The sequence below is a fragment of the Pipistrellus kuhlii genome, unplaced genomic scaffold (assembly GCF_014108245.1).
Source record: "Pipistrellus kuhlii isolate mPipKuh1 unplaced genomic scaffold, mPipKuh1.p scaffold_m20_p_5, whole genome shotgun sequence".
NCBI classification, from domain to species: domain Eukaryota; kingdom Metazoa; phylum Chordata; class Mammalia; order Chiroptera; family Vespertilionidae; genus Pipistrellus; species Pipistrellus kuhlii.
Genome location: NW_023425551.1, coordinates 19,129,299 through 19,145,573, shown reverse-complemented (window position 1 = coordinate 19,145,573; position 16,275 = coordinate 19,129,299). Strand labels below are relative to the sequence as shown.

Here is a 16,275-nt window from a genome sequence, read left to right as displayed (position 1 = left end):
TTATGGAGGGAAGTGTGACTTGTGCTGTGTGGGTTATTGCAGCATTCCAGATGAGAACTTTGAAGATCACAGTGCTCCCCCTTCTCCCGAGGAGAAGGACTCCGGGTTCTTTATGCTGAGGAAGGACAGCGAGCGGCGGGCCACCCTCTACAGGATCCTGAAGGAAGACCAGGACAAAGTTGTGAGAAACTTAATGGAATCTTTGGCTCAGGTAAAACCTTTCACGGATGCTTCATGTTTTCAGAGTGAACCTATTTTAACTGTTAAAACCAATGGGCCTACTGGTGTGGCTCAGTGGCTGAGTGTCGACCTATGATTCAGGAGGTCACAGTTCGATTCCTGGTCAGGGCACATGCCCAGGTTGTGTGGTCTTGATCCTCAATAGGGGGCGTGCAGGAGACAGCCAATCAGTTATCTTCTCTCGTCATTGATGTTTCTGTCTCACCCTCTCTCTCTAAGTCAAATGCCAAGTTTTCCTGTTGGTGAAACTCCCTCTAGTCCCTACCAGCCCCTTTTACCCCTCATTAATTCATACATTCAACCAATCAATGAACACACATTGAGCAATGTGAATGGCTCATTCTGACCTTAGCTCACAACTGCCTCTCAGTCACTCCTCGGAGCATGCAGGAAACACTGAAGATACAGCAGAGGCCCATGGTGGAGGGGCTGCATTCAGTGTCAGGTGATGGGCAATAACCAGTAAATTACATAGTGGGCGAGGGGCCAGTCCAACTCTGGTTCCCTCATGTATTTATTCGCTAGGGTTGCCATGACAGATACCATAGACTGAGCAGCTTAAATGCCGGGAACTTATTTCTCACGGTTCTGGAGGCTGACGTCTCAGAGCAAGGTGTCCCCAGGTTTGGTTTCTTCCGAGGCCTCTCTCCTTGGCCTGCAGATGGCGTCTTCTCGCTGTGTCCTCACCGGCCTTTTTTCTCTGTGCACTCCAAGTGTGTCTTCCTCTTATAAAAAACGTTATCCAAAAGGGGTAGGGTCCCACCCTTGTGATCTCATTTAACCGTAATTACCTCCTAAACACCCTGTCTGCAAATGCAGAGGCAAGGGCTTTAACATAGGAATTTGGGTAGGGGGAGGACACGGTTCAGTCCATGACACCTGGGACTTTGTTCCCTGGGATTCTGCTTACAGATAGGAGCAGGAGCCCCAGGAATGCTCTGTCTCCTGTGGCTACAACCTGTCCTGCCTGTCCATGTGGACTGCATGTACCTTCTTCCCTCCCTCTGTCCCGGGGAAACAGCTGCGAAAAGTGTGGAGCTGGAGGAGTTGGTCAAGTGTTCAGTTTCTCAGTCTAACAATTTACATTGTTTTCAACTTGGATTGGGGTGAATGTGGAGTCAGGTGCCTATAAGTACTCTTCTTCCCCTTCGCGCGCCCTCTTTCTCTCTCTCTCTCTCCTTTCTCTCTCTTTCTCTAAATGTCAATAAAAACATATCCTCAAGTAAGGATTAAATAAAAAAGAATAAATATGTATTTAAATATATTGTTTGGGCAAAAGTAGGTTTACAGTTGCTCGTATGGAAAATAGAGTAATATCATAATTAAGAAATAATACAAGAATAAACTGTTTTGAATACTCACAACTGTAAACCTACTTTTGCCTCACCTTGTATAGTAGCATTTAGAGTTAAATATATAGTTATAATATATAATAATAAATATTATTGTAAGTATTAGAAAATTTAAACATACAATAATAGCAAGCAATTTCTATGAGCCAGCTATTGTTCTTGATATTGCATAGGTATTTGCTCATTTAATCCCCATGGGAATAGTGCTATATTAATAGTTCCGTTAGCATCCTCACTTTGCACAGAGGAGGTGAGTAAACTTGCCTAGGCCATGCAGGCCTAAGTGACAGAGCCAGGCAGTCTGGCTCCCAGGTCTGTGTTCTTAACCACCACACTGCTCTCCTTCCTGGGATGACAGATGGTGGCAAGTGATGGAAGAAACATAAAGCAGGGGAGGGGGTGGCATTCCGAGTGTGGGGACAGAAAAAATCATTGTGGAGTGAAGGTTCTCCTGTGGCTATTAGTGGAGATACCTGTTTTAGGCCAGAAACACAGAACTCAGGGATTATTTAAATCTCATATTCATCCCCAAAGGTTGTGCTTTTCCAGTACAGAAAATGTCTTTTTTTGTGTGTGTTTTTCTTTGTCTCTCTACCGTATCATAGGTCCATCGGGACAGAGACAACCTTGATCACTATCATTACCCCAGTTCTCAGCACAGAGCCTAGCAAGAAACTCCACTTCCATGACTTTGATGAAATTCATAAATTTTTATATTGGTTAATCCTCTACATTTTTTTGTGTGTGTTATGTGATTTCCTAGTTTTTTAAGCCCACTTAAGTGTTCTCTAAAAAAAACAATACATGAAAGAAAACCTTATAAAAAGAACCCATCAGAGGGCATGCCTTGGTGCACCAATAGGAGGGACCAGTGAGCACCAGAAACTGCTGGTCAGAATCACATGCCAAATCCAAGAAATAGTGAGGGTCCTTCTGATTGTACTGCTGAGGCCACTGTGAGTCCTTGCCTGTGATGCCACCTGATGGTCTAGTGGCAGAGCAGGTCCTGACCCAGCTAATTGCGGAAAAGAATGTAATGATTGGGAGTTTGGGCTCAGCCGCAACTTACTAGTTCCACCACATAAAAGCTGTGTGATTTGGGCAGGTTATTTAACTCTTCCGAGGCTGAATTTCCTCACCTATAAAAGAGAGGAAATGCTCTAAATAAAGGATAAAACCCTGGCTGGTTTTGCTCAGTGGATAGAGCGTCAGCCTGTGGACTGAAGGGTCCCAGGTTCAGTTTTGGTCAGGGGTATATGCCTGGGTTACAGGCTTGATCCCCAATAGTAGGTTTGCAGGAGGCAGCTGATTCTCATCATTGATGTTTCTACCTCTCTCTCCCTCTCCCTTCCTCTCTGAAAACAATAAAAATGTATTAACAACAACAACAACAAAAAAGAATAACTAAGAGCATGAGCAATTGAGGTAATAGAAAGTGTTCACAGATGTTAACTATTATTATTGTTGTTATCATCAAACAGGCTAACAATATTTAATACCTTTCAAATTTTTTCTACAGCCAGATAGAGATAATTCTTCCCATTGTATCACATATTTCTAGGTACATCTTTACATTTAAGCCTACCCTTTATAATAAGACTGAAATGTGGATGTGGTCAGGGCCTCAAATCAGCCCATGAAAGGCCTTTCAACCTGTAGCATCTTCTGAAGTCGACTCATCATTTTTAAGGAAGCTTAAGTTATACAGAATAGAGAGCACCTTTGCAAAAGATTCTGTGATGATACCAGGAATGCTTAGAAAAAGGCACCCTGTCAGATGCTACCTTCTGATGGCGAGTCAGGTGTTACCCGATAACTGAGATGCTCATTTGTGAAGGCACCGCAGTGACTGCACAGAGACAGGAGTTAAAACAGAAACAGCGATTGTGTAAGCGGCTGAAATACTCTAGAGAGACTGCATTTCCTGAAGCAGACCGCATTCCTTTGTAAGACAGTGGCACTCATATCCAAAACCCAGAAGCAACATGTTTTTCTGTTGTGAAAACAATGCTAATGTCAAAAAAATGTTTGCTATTTAAACTGCTGACAAACATTAACCAATGTTTCACTAAGCTAAGCTTCCAATTCCCGAACAAGTCACATTTTTCTCCTTGAACATGTTTTTCATGTGATTATGATATTTCCTGCGAATGTTTACTTTGGGTGTAATTTAGTTCGTGGTAAGAAAATAAATAATTTGTAATTGTTCCCAGTCTCATTTTAAACTATTACCTTAATGACAGCCTTCAGGATTTTCAATATAATTTTTCTCCTGCAAACATCAATATGAGAGAGAGCTTCCAGATGAAAATGGATTAAGAGGAAGAGCATGATGGTACATTTCTCTTCCATTTTCATAGAATCCTAGATATTGTGATTTTTCACAGCTCAGTTGGTGCATTTAATTTTAATGATTTAGTAACAAAATGTATAATGTGAGATAGACATAAGCATTATAAAAATCCTGTTTCTTTTTTTATATATATATTTTTTATTGATCTTAGAAGGAACAGGGAGAGGGAGAGAAAAACATCAATGATGAGAGAAAATCATTGATTGGCTGCCTTCTTTACCCCCCCCCCCTCCACTGGGGATCAAGCCCACAACCCAGGCATGTGTCCCTGACTGGACTCAAACCCGAGACCCTTCACTCTGCAGGCTGGCACTCCATCCACTGAGCCAAATCTTCCACAGCAATCCTGTTGTTTCTTAAAGTTAAAAAGAGAATAAATAACATACTACTATGTTCTCTAAGGAAGCAATGTTGCTTGAGCAAGTAAAAAGAAGCTCAACTTGAGAGAGGGAATTTTTTAAATTGTATTTTATTTTTAACATATAAAATATCCAATTGGTCAATTCCTATAAGTAATTGCTTTATAGATGGGTAGGAATTGTTTCAAGGACAGAGTTTGAAGCAAGCCCCTTTCAGCTGCAAAGAACTGATATGATTCAAGGGCAGTAGAAGATATGGGGACATGTGGATAGACACATAGCAATGAGAGAAGTGGACTCTGAAGGAGTTCCAACCATAGTGCCCAGCCAAGCCAAGAGTGTGAGTCCAAAGGGCTTCGAGTTCCAGGAGTTTGTACATCTTTCCTGGTTCGGTGGCTATGGGCCTTTTTGGTGTGCCATTTATGTTTGTGTCCTCTTCTCTCCCTATCCATTGCTCTGTCTTCCTTCCTTATGACTAGATGTACTCTGCTCCTGTTTTATGACCTCTCTCTCTCTGAGCAGACTTTGAGCCTGGGGTCCTATGGCTTATTGCTTGAATCTCTCCTTAGTTCCTGATTAAAATTTCTGAGAGTAAGAGTCTTACTGCCTCTGCCTGTCCCTGTTTGGGCAAAGCTTTGTACAATATATCTGACTGTGTCATGGCTATTGGCTAACATATGGGGTTAGGACAGGAGGAGGGTAAGGAGCCACAGGGTTCAAATACGGTCTTTTTTCCTTAGAAGGACCATGTGGCAGACCAGTCCTTCTCAGCAGGTTGCTGTGAGCGTGGCGGGCCCACGTTCCTAAGTCCACGGACCGACTGACAGGTTACCGGCTTTTATTTGCAGGGGCCCGAAGAACCTAAGCTAAAGTGGGAGCACATCACAACCCTCATCACAAGCCTCAGAGAATTTGTGAGATCCACCGACCGAAAAATCATAGCCACCACTCTGTCCAAGCTGAAGCTGGAGCTGGACTTCGACAGCCATGGCATCAGTCAGGTCCAGGTGGTGCTCTTCAGCTTCCAGGATGCTGTAAGTATGAACTTCTGCCAGTGTTTTTCCACAAACTCCGGCGAACATTAGTTAGAGGAATAGAATGAAACTTAAGTTCTCTTTCCTCTCTTTCTTCAGTAATCTCGGTGAATTCTCTTCTCTTCGGATAAGAGTGAGATAGTTGCCCGTTTGTGTGCTTGTCAGTGTGAGATTTGTGTTTTCTAGGCTTGCATCCCCCAGAGTTAGATATACACAAAATTGTGCACCATGTAAAATAACAAAACTCATCAACATCTCCATGACCAAACTTTGTTCTTACGAAATCATGTAGTGGGTCACTATTTTGGTGACTTGAGCAACAGACCACACTTGAGTCATGCATGCTCTCATTCCGTATGAGAGGTGCCATCTGGTGGCCATTGAGAAAATGACCGTACAGGTTGGAATGGCCACTACTGAATAAAACCAATAATCCCCACCTCCACCCCATCCCAATTACAAGTAAACATGTTTGTTTAATAAATACTCACTATGTTCTAGCCAGAATTATATTTCAGAGTTCAGGGCATCACTGAATGAAAATTAATACACATGATCTCATGAGACATTGCTGAGGATTCCTCTCTGTCAAACAGCTGCTAAGCAACACTTCCAAAAGCCTGATTCAAAACCATATGCTATCCTTGAATGAGACTTATCTGTGGAGCTCTGTACCAAAAAAGCCTGAAGCTATTCCTAGAAGGCCTTTCTGGATATAGATTTAGATAAGAGAGTTCTTGACACTGTCTGTGGTATGAATATAGAAGCACTTTGCATAATTTTATTTAAGTTCAAAAAATAATTCACCCATAATGTATTTATTGCCCTTATGTAAAACTAAAGGCCCAATGCATGAAATTCATGCAAGAGTAGGCCTTCCTTCCCCCGGCTGCTGGCACCGGCTTCCCTCTGGCATCTGGGACTTGGGCTTCCCTCGGGTGCCCGGGCTTCGTCTAGAAGGTGTCCGGAAGGACCTCTGGTCTAATTAGCATATTATGCTTTTATTGTTATAGATTATCTTGACAATTATAATTGGAGCATCAAATTTTTCCTGGTTTAAAACCAAATTATAATCCTTAAGCATCCACTGATGTTCTCTGAGACTCTGTGTCAACCACCTCGTCTTTGGGCTTTATTGTGGGTGGGGACAAGACTCCTGACTTGATTGAGGTCATGAAAGCAATTGGCAAAGCCTATCATTAATATTCAACATTAAAGGCACACTTACACTGCAAGTAGGGAAACCCAACCATCTGGGAATAGAATAGAATAATTCAGTGAATTTGCACTTGCCCACATATTTGGCTTTCAGCCTGGATGATGGAAAGCAAATTGGCTTGAAGAATTCAGATTGAGAGTGCTTTAGTTATCACACACACACACACACACACACACCACCCTTGTTCACTCACTGTCCAGAATGGGAATAACCTAGAGAATGGGCCCTGTGTAATGTACTGTTTAATGAAAAACTGGGAGGAGCAAGTCATGGTCATAAGTGCTCCCTGTTTCATCTTCTGTGTGTGACAGGAAAAATATTGGGGGAAATATTCAGTTTACCGGGTGTTATACCCAGTATTAAATTAAAAAAAAAAAAAAAGCAGGAAACTCCTTTAAGAAATGAAGGTACTGGGACAGAGTCATTTTGATAGGATTTTCTAGAGCTGTAGTTGGCAAACTGCGGCTCTTGAGCCACATGTGACTCTTTGGCCCCTTGAGTGGGGCTCTTCCACAAAATACCACAGCCTGGGCAAGTCTATTTTGAAGAAGTGGCATTAGAAGAAATTTAAGTTTTAAAAATTTGGCTCTCAAAAGAAATTTCAATTGTAGTACTGTTGATATTTGGCTCTGTGGACTAATGAGTTTGCCAACCACTGTACTAAAGCAAGGGAGAACCGAGCCCTGACTCATTTTTTGGGGAGTAACTACTGTGAGGAACTCCTCCGGCCCACTCCCCTCTACCTGAGAGATTTTGATGAAGATGGAGCAAGGGAAAGAACTCCAGCTTTTAGTGCAGGATTGCAGTGAGCTCACCTCCCCAGCTACCGCAAAGAGCTCTAGTCAGAGAATTGTTAGAAAAGTAGCCTCTTTTCTTAGAGGCCAGTGTCAGCCAGTAATGAGTGGAGTTAATCCACATTATAAATAAGCAATAAAGGTTATTTTAAAAAGGTAGTGCATGTGGTTTAAGCATACAGTGGAATATTGTTTACCCTTAAAAAAGTAGTTCTCACATATTCCACTAAGTGAAATAAGCCAGTCACAAAAATACTGTATGATTCCACTTGCATGAGTTACCTACCATAGTCATATTCATGGAGACAGGAAGTACAGTGGCGGCTGCCAGGGGCTGTGCGGAGAGGGTAATGTGGAGTCATTGTTAATGGGTATGGAGTTTCCATTTTGCAAGATGAAAAGGGTTCTGGTGATGGACAGTAGTGATGGTAACACAACAGTGTCAATATACTTAATGCCACTGAACTGAACACTTAGAAATAGTTAAGATGTTAAATTTCATGTTATATTTATTTTACACAAATTTTTAAAACAAAGTAATCTGTATATCTATTTCAGTGTCTATTTAAATGTGTGAGCCCGGCCAGCCAGCATGGTTCAGCGGTTGAGCATGGACCTATGAACCAGGAGGTCAAGGTTCAATTCTCACTCAGGGCATGTGCTTGAGCTGCAGGCTCGATTCCCAGTAGGAGGCGTGCAGGAGGCAGCCAATCAGTGATTCTCATCACTGATGTTTCTATTGTATTTCTCTCTCCCTCTCCCTTACTCTATGAAATCAATAAAAGTATATTTTTAAAAATAAAGAAGTGTGTGAAATATTACTGCTCGGTTTAAAAAGGTTCCCTTACAACAGAGAGCTTTAATGTGAACAGCTTTTCTGGAGTGTCATAACAGATTATTCCCATTTGCAAAGATGTAAAGAACTGGGGGAAGGAAACCAAGGTATGCACTGTGGCAAGTATGTAGGTAGCACATACATGCTCATTTCTCTCCTTTACCTGCTTTTTCAGGGCACCAGAGTATGGCGAAGCACTCAGTTGGATAAAACAGCAGGATCATAACATTTAAGAAAAGTGTTTATTTTTAAGATGCCCCTCAAACTCTTTTCCCCCCTAATCTCCTCCATCATTCAATCTGTAGACGTCATGAAAGATGGAAGCTGTGTGTTCTCTGTTTTACTAGAGCACCCTTCTTGTTTAGCCAGACTGCCTTTCATTTAAATAATGTATCTCATCTGTTTACATGGGGGTCACTGAACTTCAAATTGAAGTGGCAGTTTTTTCACGTGACATAAATTATTCACAACTCTAGGTGAAGAGTCCTTTTTGTTGTTTTGTTGATAAATCCAAATAACCTAGCACCAGCTAGGTTATTAGCAATTAAAAATTAATCAAAATGTCACTCTCTTCAGGTGAATAAAGTTCTTCGGAATCATAACATCAAGCCACACTGGATGTTTGCCTTAGACAGTATCATCCGGAAGGCAGTGCAGACGGCCATTACCATTCTGGTTCCAGGTCAGAAACATGTAATTACTTTGTAAATATTTAGTGTTTGATGTTTTATATTGCTGTTCATCTATCATTTATGGTGTCTCCTTACTGCGTTTAAGACCAGACTAAGCAGGTTAGCCTTCTTTTTTTTATTAATCTTCTCCGTCAGCAAATGTCACTTATTTAGGGCATGCAGTCTGAGCCACGGTCCAGTAAGCAGGAGGTTGCTTGTGAGGGAGACTTACTTCCTTGTTTTTAAAGAGTATGTTTGGATAAGAAGAGAAAGAAAACTCTACAAGTGACCCAAATACATGTGGGTTTCAATATGCAGGTATCTGTGCTCAGAAAACACATAAGCACATTCCTGTGTCACCTTTACCAGGTTCCCAAACCTGCCATTTCCTTGAATGATATAGAGTCATTCAAGGCAATGGGATTACAGCTTTGGGATTACAGCTCTCAGAGTTCCTCCCAGGCCGAGTTGAGACTCTCCTGGAGAGAAAGCCCAGCAATCTGATTGTAATCCAATTCCCAGGTCGTTTTGACACACAGCCAGGTTTGGAAAGTGCTGGTCTGTGTTTGCAGTGAGATACAAAAGGGGCAATGTTGAGTGAGGCAAACTTCCAAAAGGGTTTTGATAGTCTATGTAGTAATAAAAGATTTTAAGCAAATCTCCCACCGTGTGTGTGTGTGTGTGTGTGTGTGTGTGTGTGGATAGATTTTAGATACATAAATTGGAAGTGTGTTCTATTGTACAATTTGTACTTGTATTTTAAAACATTCTAAAGTAGAAATTATAAAAGGTAAGTATAAACTCTTTTAAAATTTAGATTACTTACAAATGGTTCTGAGAACTTTTAAGTCACCAGGAACACTTCCAAGTTGTGGAGGTTCCTCTCTTCTCTCAGAATGCCTGTTTGACTTTCGAGTGAGGGCACCGGTGTCGGTCTTCACATTGAATATTAGTAAGCATTAATTTCTTTCTCTGTAAGAGATGCCCCTCGTACCTTGGCATCCCTGCAGCTGTGCATTCTCCAGGCCTCAGACTCCTAACCTACCACAAAGTCTAAGTTAGGCTCTTTGTTACTCTCTCTCCTTGGAAATGTTTTTCCCCATTTGTGACATTCGCCACAATCTGAAACAACTTTTATTTTCTTGTCTACTGGCTGATTCCTGCACCAGAGAGCAACTGTGTCCATTTTATTCTATTCTGTGCTGAGCACATTGTCGAAGTATAATTGGCACAATTATACTTGTGCCAATGTTAGTTTCCTCCTTTTGACAAATATAGCAGGGTGGAAGGTATATGGGAATTCTTTGACTTATCTTTTCAACTGTTCTGTAAGTCTAAAATTCCTCCAAAACAGAAAGTTTGTGAAGCATACTGATTACCCACTAAAGGTGAAATGGGTAACATTAGGGAAAGGATAGGGTGAGCGCAGGGAGGCTGTCTCCTCCCATGGGTGACCCTGTGAAGGACCTGCTTTACCCAACCCATGCATGGAACAGGCACTTCCTTTGTGAAAAGGGTTTGCTGAGGAAAGTGATTTGTCTGTGAAATTGGTGTCTTGAGGCCCCTGGGAGTCTCAGATGACAATTGAAATTACTGCGTGAAGGGACTTTTTTAAAGTGGAAATTTTAGAGGAGAATTACATGGAGAAAGTATTTTTTATATTCCTCGCAGGATAGGGGAAGACAATGTGTACTGTATACTATTGTAGCTACCATTATGTAATTGATGGGTCTGTATGACAAGATGAACTGGTTTTAAGCATTTGACGGTTCCATCAAATTTCTAAATGTCCCTATTTTGTTATACAGTTAAGATTCAAAGGAGCTATTGTACATTAAAAATGCCTGTCTTTATGTTCTCCTGATAAAAATTCCTTTTAGGTGACAAATTACTATAATTAACCTACCAAATTTTGAAAGACGTGCTAAACAAAACAACAGATTTAAAAGGATGCCATCATGAGCACATACATGTAGAGAGGACCCAGGTCTTGGTTTCATAACACTGTCCTCTCTAATAAAAGAAAAACATGCAAATTGACCCTACCTCCGCTGCACCCACAAGCCACGCCCATCAGCCAATCAGTGTATGTAAATTAACCCAACCAAGATGGTGGTTAATTTGCATACCCAGGCCAGAGCGAAGGCTGAAGACAGCGTAGAAAGAAGCCAAACACTGCCAAAGGGAGTGAAGCTGCAGAGAAGCAAGCAAGTGGGGCAGCAGAGAAGGCAGGGAAGCAGGCGGGGTGGGAAGAAGGAAGAGAAGCTAGTAGGGCAGTGGAGACCACAGCAGGAAGCCCTATTGCAGGAATCTTCCTGTAAGGGGCATCTAGTCTACCTAATAAAAGAGTAACATGCTAGTTGACTGTACCTTCGTGATGCTCACCAGCCAATCAGGAGTGTGTATGCAAATTAACCCAACAAAGCTCAAGGGTTAATTTGCATATGCAGGCCCCCAGCTGGTCTGGGCCTCTGAGCAGCATAAGAAGAGGAAAGGCAGCTCTGGCCAGAGCGAAGGCCCATTCTAGTTTCTTTAATAAAAGAAACTGGAGCTTCTTGGAGAAATGTTTGATTCAAGGCCTGGAATGGGGAAAATTCAAGATGAATGTGAGACATCTGATGATGCCAAAAAGTAAGGAAGTGCCCTCAAAAGGAAGGATGGAGGCTGGCTTATTGAAAGGACACTGGAAACAGCTTGAGGTTTTCCCAAAAGTCTAAGCCAGGGCAATTTGAGCAATAAAATAAAATGCATTGTATTATAGCCCATAAAATAACCTAAATATCCATGAGTCCATACTGCTATAAGTAATTGAATCAATGAATAAATATATGGAGAAGAAGGGCCAAGTCTTTGTTTTAGTAGAATTTCAATTAATAAAAGTAGAAGGAATGAAGGAAATAGAAAATTAGGCAAACACACAGTAATAACAATTTCAGGCAAGAACCATTCATGGCTACTAAGATCAGTAGGCAGCCGAAACTGATTTGGCTCAGTGGATAGAGCGTCAGCCTGTGGACTGAAAGTTCCCAGGTTTGATTCCAGTCAAGGGCATGTACCTTGGTTGTGGGCACATCCCCAGTAGGGAGTGTGCAAGAGGCAGCTGATCGATGTTTCTAACTCTCTATCCCTCTCTCTTCCTCTCAGTAAAAAATCAATAAAATATATTAAAAAATAAAAAAATAAAAAAAGATCAGTAGGCAAAGGAGTGACGAGAAACAGGATATTTGAATGATCTTAGAGTACATCTCCCCACACGATATTTGCTAATTATGAAGGGGAAATAGTGACTTTACAGTGGAGGAACCTGGCAGGCACCTTCTTTACCAAACGATCCAGGTAAACAACATAATGGTAAGATACATCAGCATCATGTACCTCCTAATGTGATGCACTTGGCACAGCATCACCTGGGTGCTATTCTTGCCAAAAATGCAGAGCCTCAACCTCATCATGACAAAATACTGGTGAACTGAAAATGACACAGTGCCAAATCACTGGCCAGTACTCCTGGTAAGTGTGGAGGTCATGGGAGATAAAGAAATAGGAGGTATCTGTCACAGATTGGGAGAAACTGAGGAAACTTGAGCACTAAATGCAGTGTGGGATCTTGGATCAGAAAAAGGACATCAGTGGGAAAACTGGTGAAGATCAAATAAGGTCTGTAGATTAGTTCATAGTATTGTATCAATGTTGATGTCCTGGTTTTGGCGATAGCGTCAAAGCTATATAAGATGTCAGGTTAGGGCAAGCTACTAAAGGGAATATGGAAAGCTTCTGTACTATTTTTGCAACTTTTTGATATTCTTGACTACTTCAAAATCAAAAGTAAAAATTTTTTAAAAAGTGCTCAATCTTCTTTCTTCCAAAAAGAGCACAAGGAATGGAGAGTACAGTGCAAGCTCCTTTAGAGGTTTTTCTCAGGCTGTTTTCTCACGTGTCCTCAAGAATCTGCCATTAGATGACAGACAACATGAAGCACAGGCTGCTGATGGTGACCAGATGGAGAAATGCTGGTATAAGAGACCACGTTGGCAGTATGTAGGCAGAGAGAACTGATAATGCAGGCATACTTTCTATTGTATATTAACAATAATTTTTAAACACTTGATATTACTCCCAGTATGTTAAGCTGAATCAGTCATGTGACCCATGTCCACATGAATGTAAACCGGCCAACATTCTATCAGGATCTTAATGTAGGTATCATACCCTGTGCACTGACAAGTATTATGATTTTATTTGGCATCAGAAATACCCTGTGTTAAAACAGGTTGCTCTAATTATTTTCCTCTGGGCAAACACCAGTTGTGTTGCGGTGGGGTAGGGAGGTGGGGATAGTATTGTTGCTTAATCCCCTCTTGTTCTGGAAATGCACTGCTCTAGTTTCCTACACATGAATTAATCACCATCCATTTGTTACAGTCCCCCCTCCCTCTCCACTCCCTACTCCCAGTCCCTGCCTTTCTCCTGGCACCTGGCTCTCTCCTGACAGTCCACTCTGCTCTCCTTTCTTCTCAGATGCCTCTGGGCTACCATTTGAGCTTCCTTCTCTCTAAAGCCCCTCCCTCTCTCTCCACCATCCAAGACTTTCTCCTTCTCCAGACCCTGCTTAGGCCCTCTTCCTCCAGGAATCCTCCAGAGAGTAAGCCACCACTAGCTTTAATTATTGCAAAAGTGCTTTATTTACCCCTTAGCACTCTTTTTTTTTTTTAATATATTTTATTGATTTTTTTACAGAGGAAGGGAGAGAGATAGAAAGCTAGAAACATCGATGAGAGAGAAACATCAACCAGCTGCCTCTTGCACACCCCCTACCGGGGATGTGCCCGCAACCAAGGTACATGCCCTTGACCAGAATCGAACCTGGGACCTTTCAGTCCGCAGACCGACGCTCTACCATGGAGCCAAACCGGCTTCGGCCCCCTTAGCACTCTTAATACATGCACACAGGAGTTATATATGTAACTAGGTCTATACCTGAGGCCATCTAAGATATTTTTGGCTGTATTAATTAGTACTTAAAATTTCATTGTATGGCTTTCTTGTATATTTACCCTAGTTTTCCTTTACCTTGTTATTTCTGGGGACAAGGACCGGATGCTGTATCTCATTTGGACATTTTACAATGTGTTGAAAGACCAAAATAACAAATTTTCTACTTTTTTCAAATTGAGATAATTTTTTAAAAAATTTTATTGATTTTTTTACAGAGAGGAAGGAAGAGAGATAGAGAGTTAGAAACATCGATCAGCTGCCTCCTGCACATCTCCTACTGGGGATGTGCCTGCAACCAAGGTACATGCCCTCGACCAGAATAGAACCTGGGATCCTTCAGTCCGCAGGCTGATGCTATATCCACTGAGCCAAACCAGTTTCGGCTGAGATAATTTTTTAGTCATACATAAAATGATAATTTAAAGTATATAGAGTTAAGGGATATTTAAATATCAGAAATCTTCCCTCCCAAAAGGTATAGTCAACAGGATTATAAAACTTTAGTAGTTTTTAAATATTCAGTTAGAGACCATAAAAGGAATTTAAGAATAATTTTAGAAAAAAGTTAAAAGGCCTAATCTTATGTTCTAATTTAATCTAGAACTCTACTTTTTAAAATTATTTTTAAAATAAAATATTTTTTCATTATTTTGTTGCCTTCTTAAATACAGATTATCTAGAGTAACTTTTCCATTCTGCCAACATTTTTTGAGAAGCTATTATGCCTTGGCCTCCAGACTAGGTGCTGGGTTTACAAAGTAAAACACTTGCTTTCGAGTCACTCCTACTGTAGATGATTTAGGAAATAGAAATCTGGGAAAAGAATTTGGAAATTCATAATGCAGAAAGCAGAGTAGAGGTGGATTTTGGTGAACCTTAAAAAATAAAGGGCACAGATGTGGAGAAATTGGAACCTTTATTTGGGGTTGTAAGATGGTGCAGCACTATGGAAAACAGTGGTGTCTCCTCAAAAAATTAAAAATGGAACTACCATATGATCCAGAAATTGTTTTTCTGAGTATATATCCAAAAGAATTCAAAGCAGGATCTCAGAGTTATTTGTACAGCCAAGTTCGTAGCAGCATTATTCACAGTAGCCAAGAGGTGGAAGAGGTGGAAGTGTCCATTGACAGATGAATGGATAAAGAATATGTGGTACATATATACAGTGGAATATTATTCAACCTTAAAAAGAAGGAAATTTCAGTACACACTACAATGGATGAACCTTAAGGACATAATGCTAAGTGAAATAAACCCATCTCAAAAAGACAAATACTGTATGATTCTAATTATATTAGGGATCTATAGTAATCAAATTCATAGAAACAAAGTAGAATGGTGGTTGCCAAGGATATGGGGGAGGGGGAAATTAGGGAGTTGTTTAATGGGTATAGCGTTTCAATTTTGTAAGATAAAAAAAGTTCTGGAGAATGGTTGAACAACAATATGCATGTACCCAACACTACAATTTGTACACTTAGAAATGGTGAAAATTGTAAATTTTGTGTCATGTACTTTTTAACCTTCAAAAAAGTAAAAATAAATAAATAGAGAAAGATAAAAGAAGTCAGGGCTACATAAACTTGACCCTAAGAAGGGCACTCTGGTTTTTGTTATGAAAAAACAGTGAGTTCCTGTTTTGATTGTTGAATTTAAATGCCTGCCCAACAGGAATATCTAGGAGGTGTTGGATGTAACAGGATCAGGGCCAGAAATATACCTTGTTATCCCCACATTACAAGTATTTAAGCTTCATATATTTTAATGAGCTCACCCATATAGAGTAAATAGAAACATGAAAAAGTGAAGGATAGATTTCCAAGTTCCTGCTTTTAAAGGCAGGTCGTAGGCAAAAAGGTTCTGAAGAAGAGAAGCAGAAAGATTTTGAGGAAGGTACTATATGCAGGTCGGGTAAGGTAAAGAGTTATTTAGAAGATTTGGCAACTACTGAGCCTCTGGTTGTCTTGCCAGAGTGGCTGTATTGGAGTGGTGGGATGGGGTCTTCATCGCTCCCTCCAGAGCCCTCTCCCCCACACATCTGTGGCTCATGGACTCCTGGGAAAGGCTTCAGGGTGTCTGTGAGCCCTCAGGAAACCTAGGCAAAATGTTGTATGTGCTTTTCTTTGGGGGAGAACCTCTGCGGCTTTCAGATAGTCTTGCTAAAGTGAATATAAGCATGTGGCATTTTCAGTAGCCCCTCCTATCCCCTTACATTTTGACTGTTACAGGCGAAAAGCATTCTGTGTACTTACGTTTGTTTAGTGGTAGGCAAACTCATTCATTAACAGAGCCAAATACCAACAGTACAACGATTGAAATTTCTTTTGAGAGCCAAATTTTTTAAACTTAAAACTATATAGGGAGGTACATTGTTATTAACTCAATTAGGGTACGTGGCATTTTGTGGAAGTGCACACTCA

The 16,275-nt window shown here is 40.9% G+C and overlaps 1 protein-coding gene across 2 annotated transcripts in view; it reads left to right on the top strand.

Annotated features, from left to right (window-relative positions):
• The window catches only part of MAP3K5 (mitogen-activated protein kinase kinase kinase 5), a 156,437-nt gene that overhangs the window by 128,927 nt on the left and 11,235 nt on the right, over positions 1 to 16,275 (top strand). For both annotated transcript variants that reach the window (XM_036414285.2, XM_036414287.2), the window contains 3 exons: positions 43 to 211; positions 5,153 to 5,338; positions 8,763 to 8,868. In XM_036414285.2, coding sequence (XP_036270178.1) covers positions 43 to 211; positions 5,153 to 5,338; positions 8,763 to 8,868 — 461 coding nt within the window. The remainder of the gene's footprint in view (positions 1 to 42; positions 212 to 5,152; positions 5,339 to 8,762; positions 8,869 to 16,275) is intronic.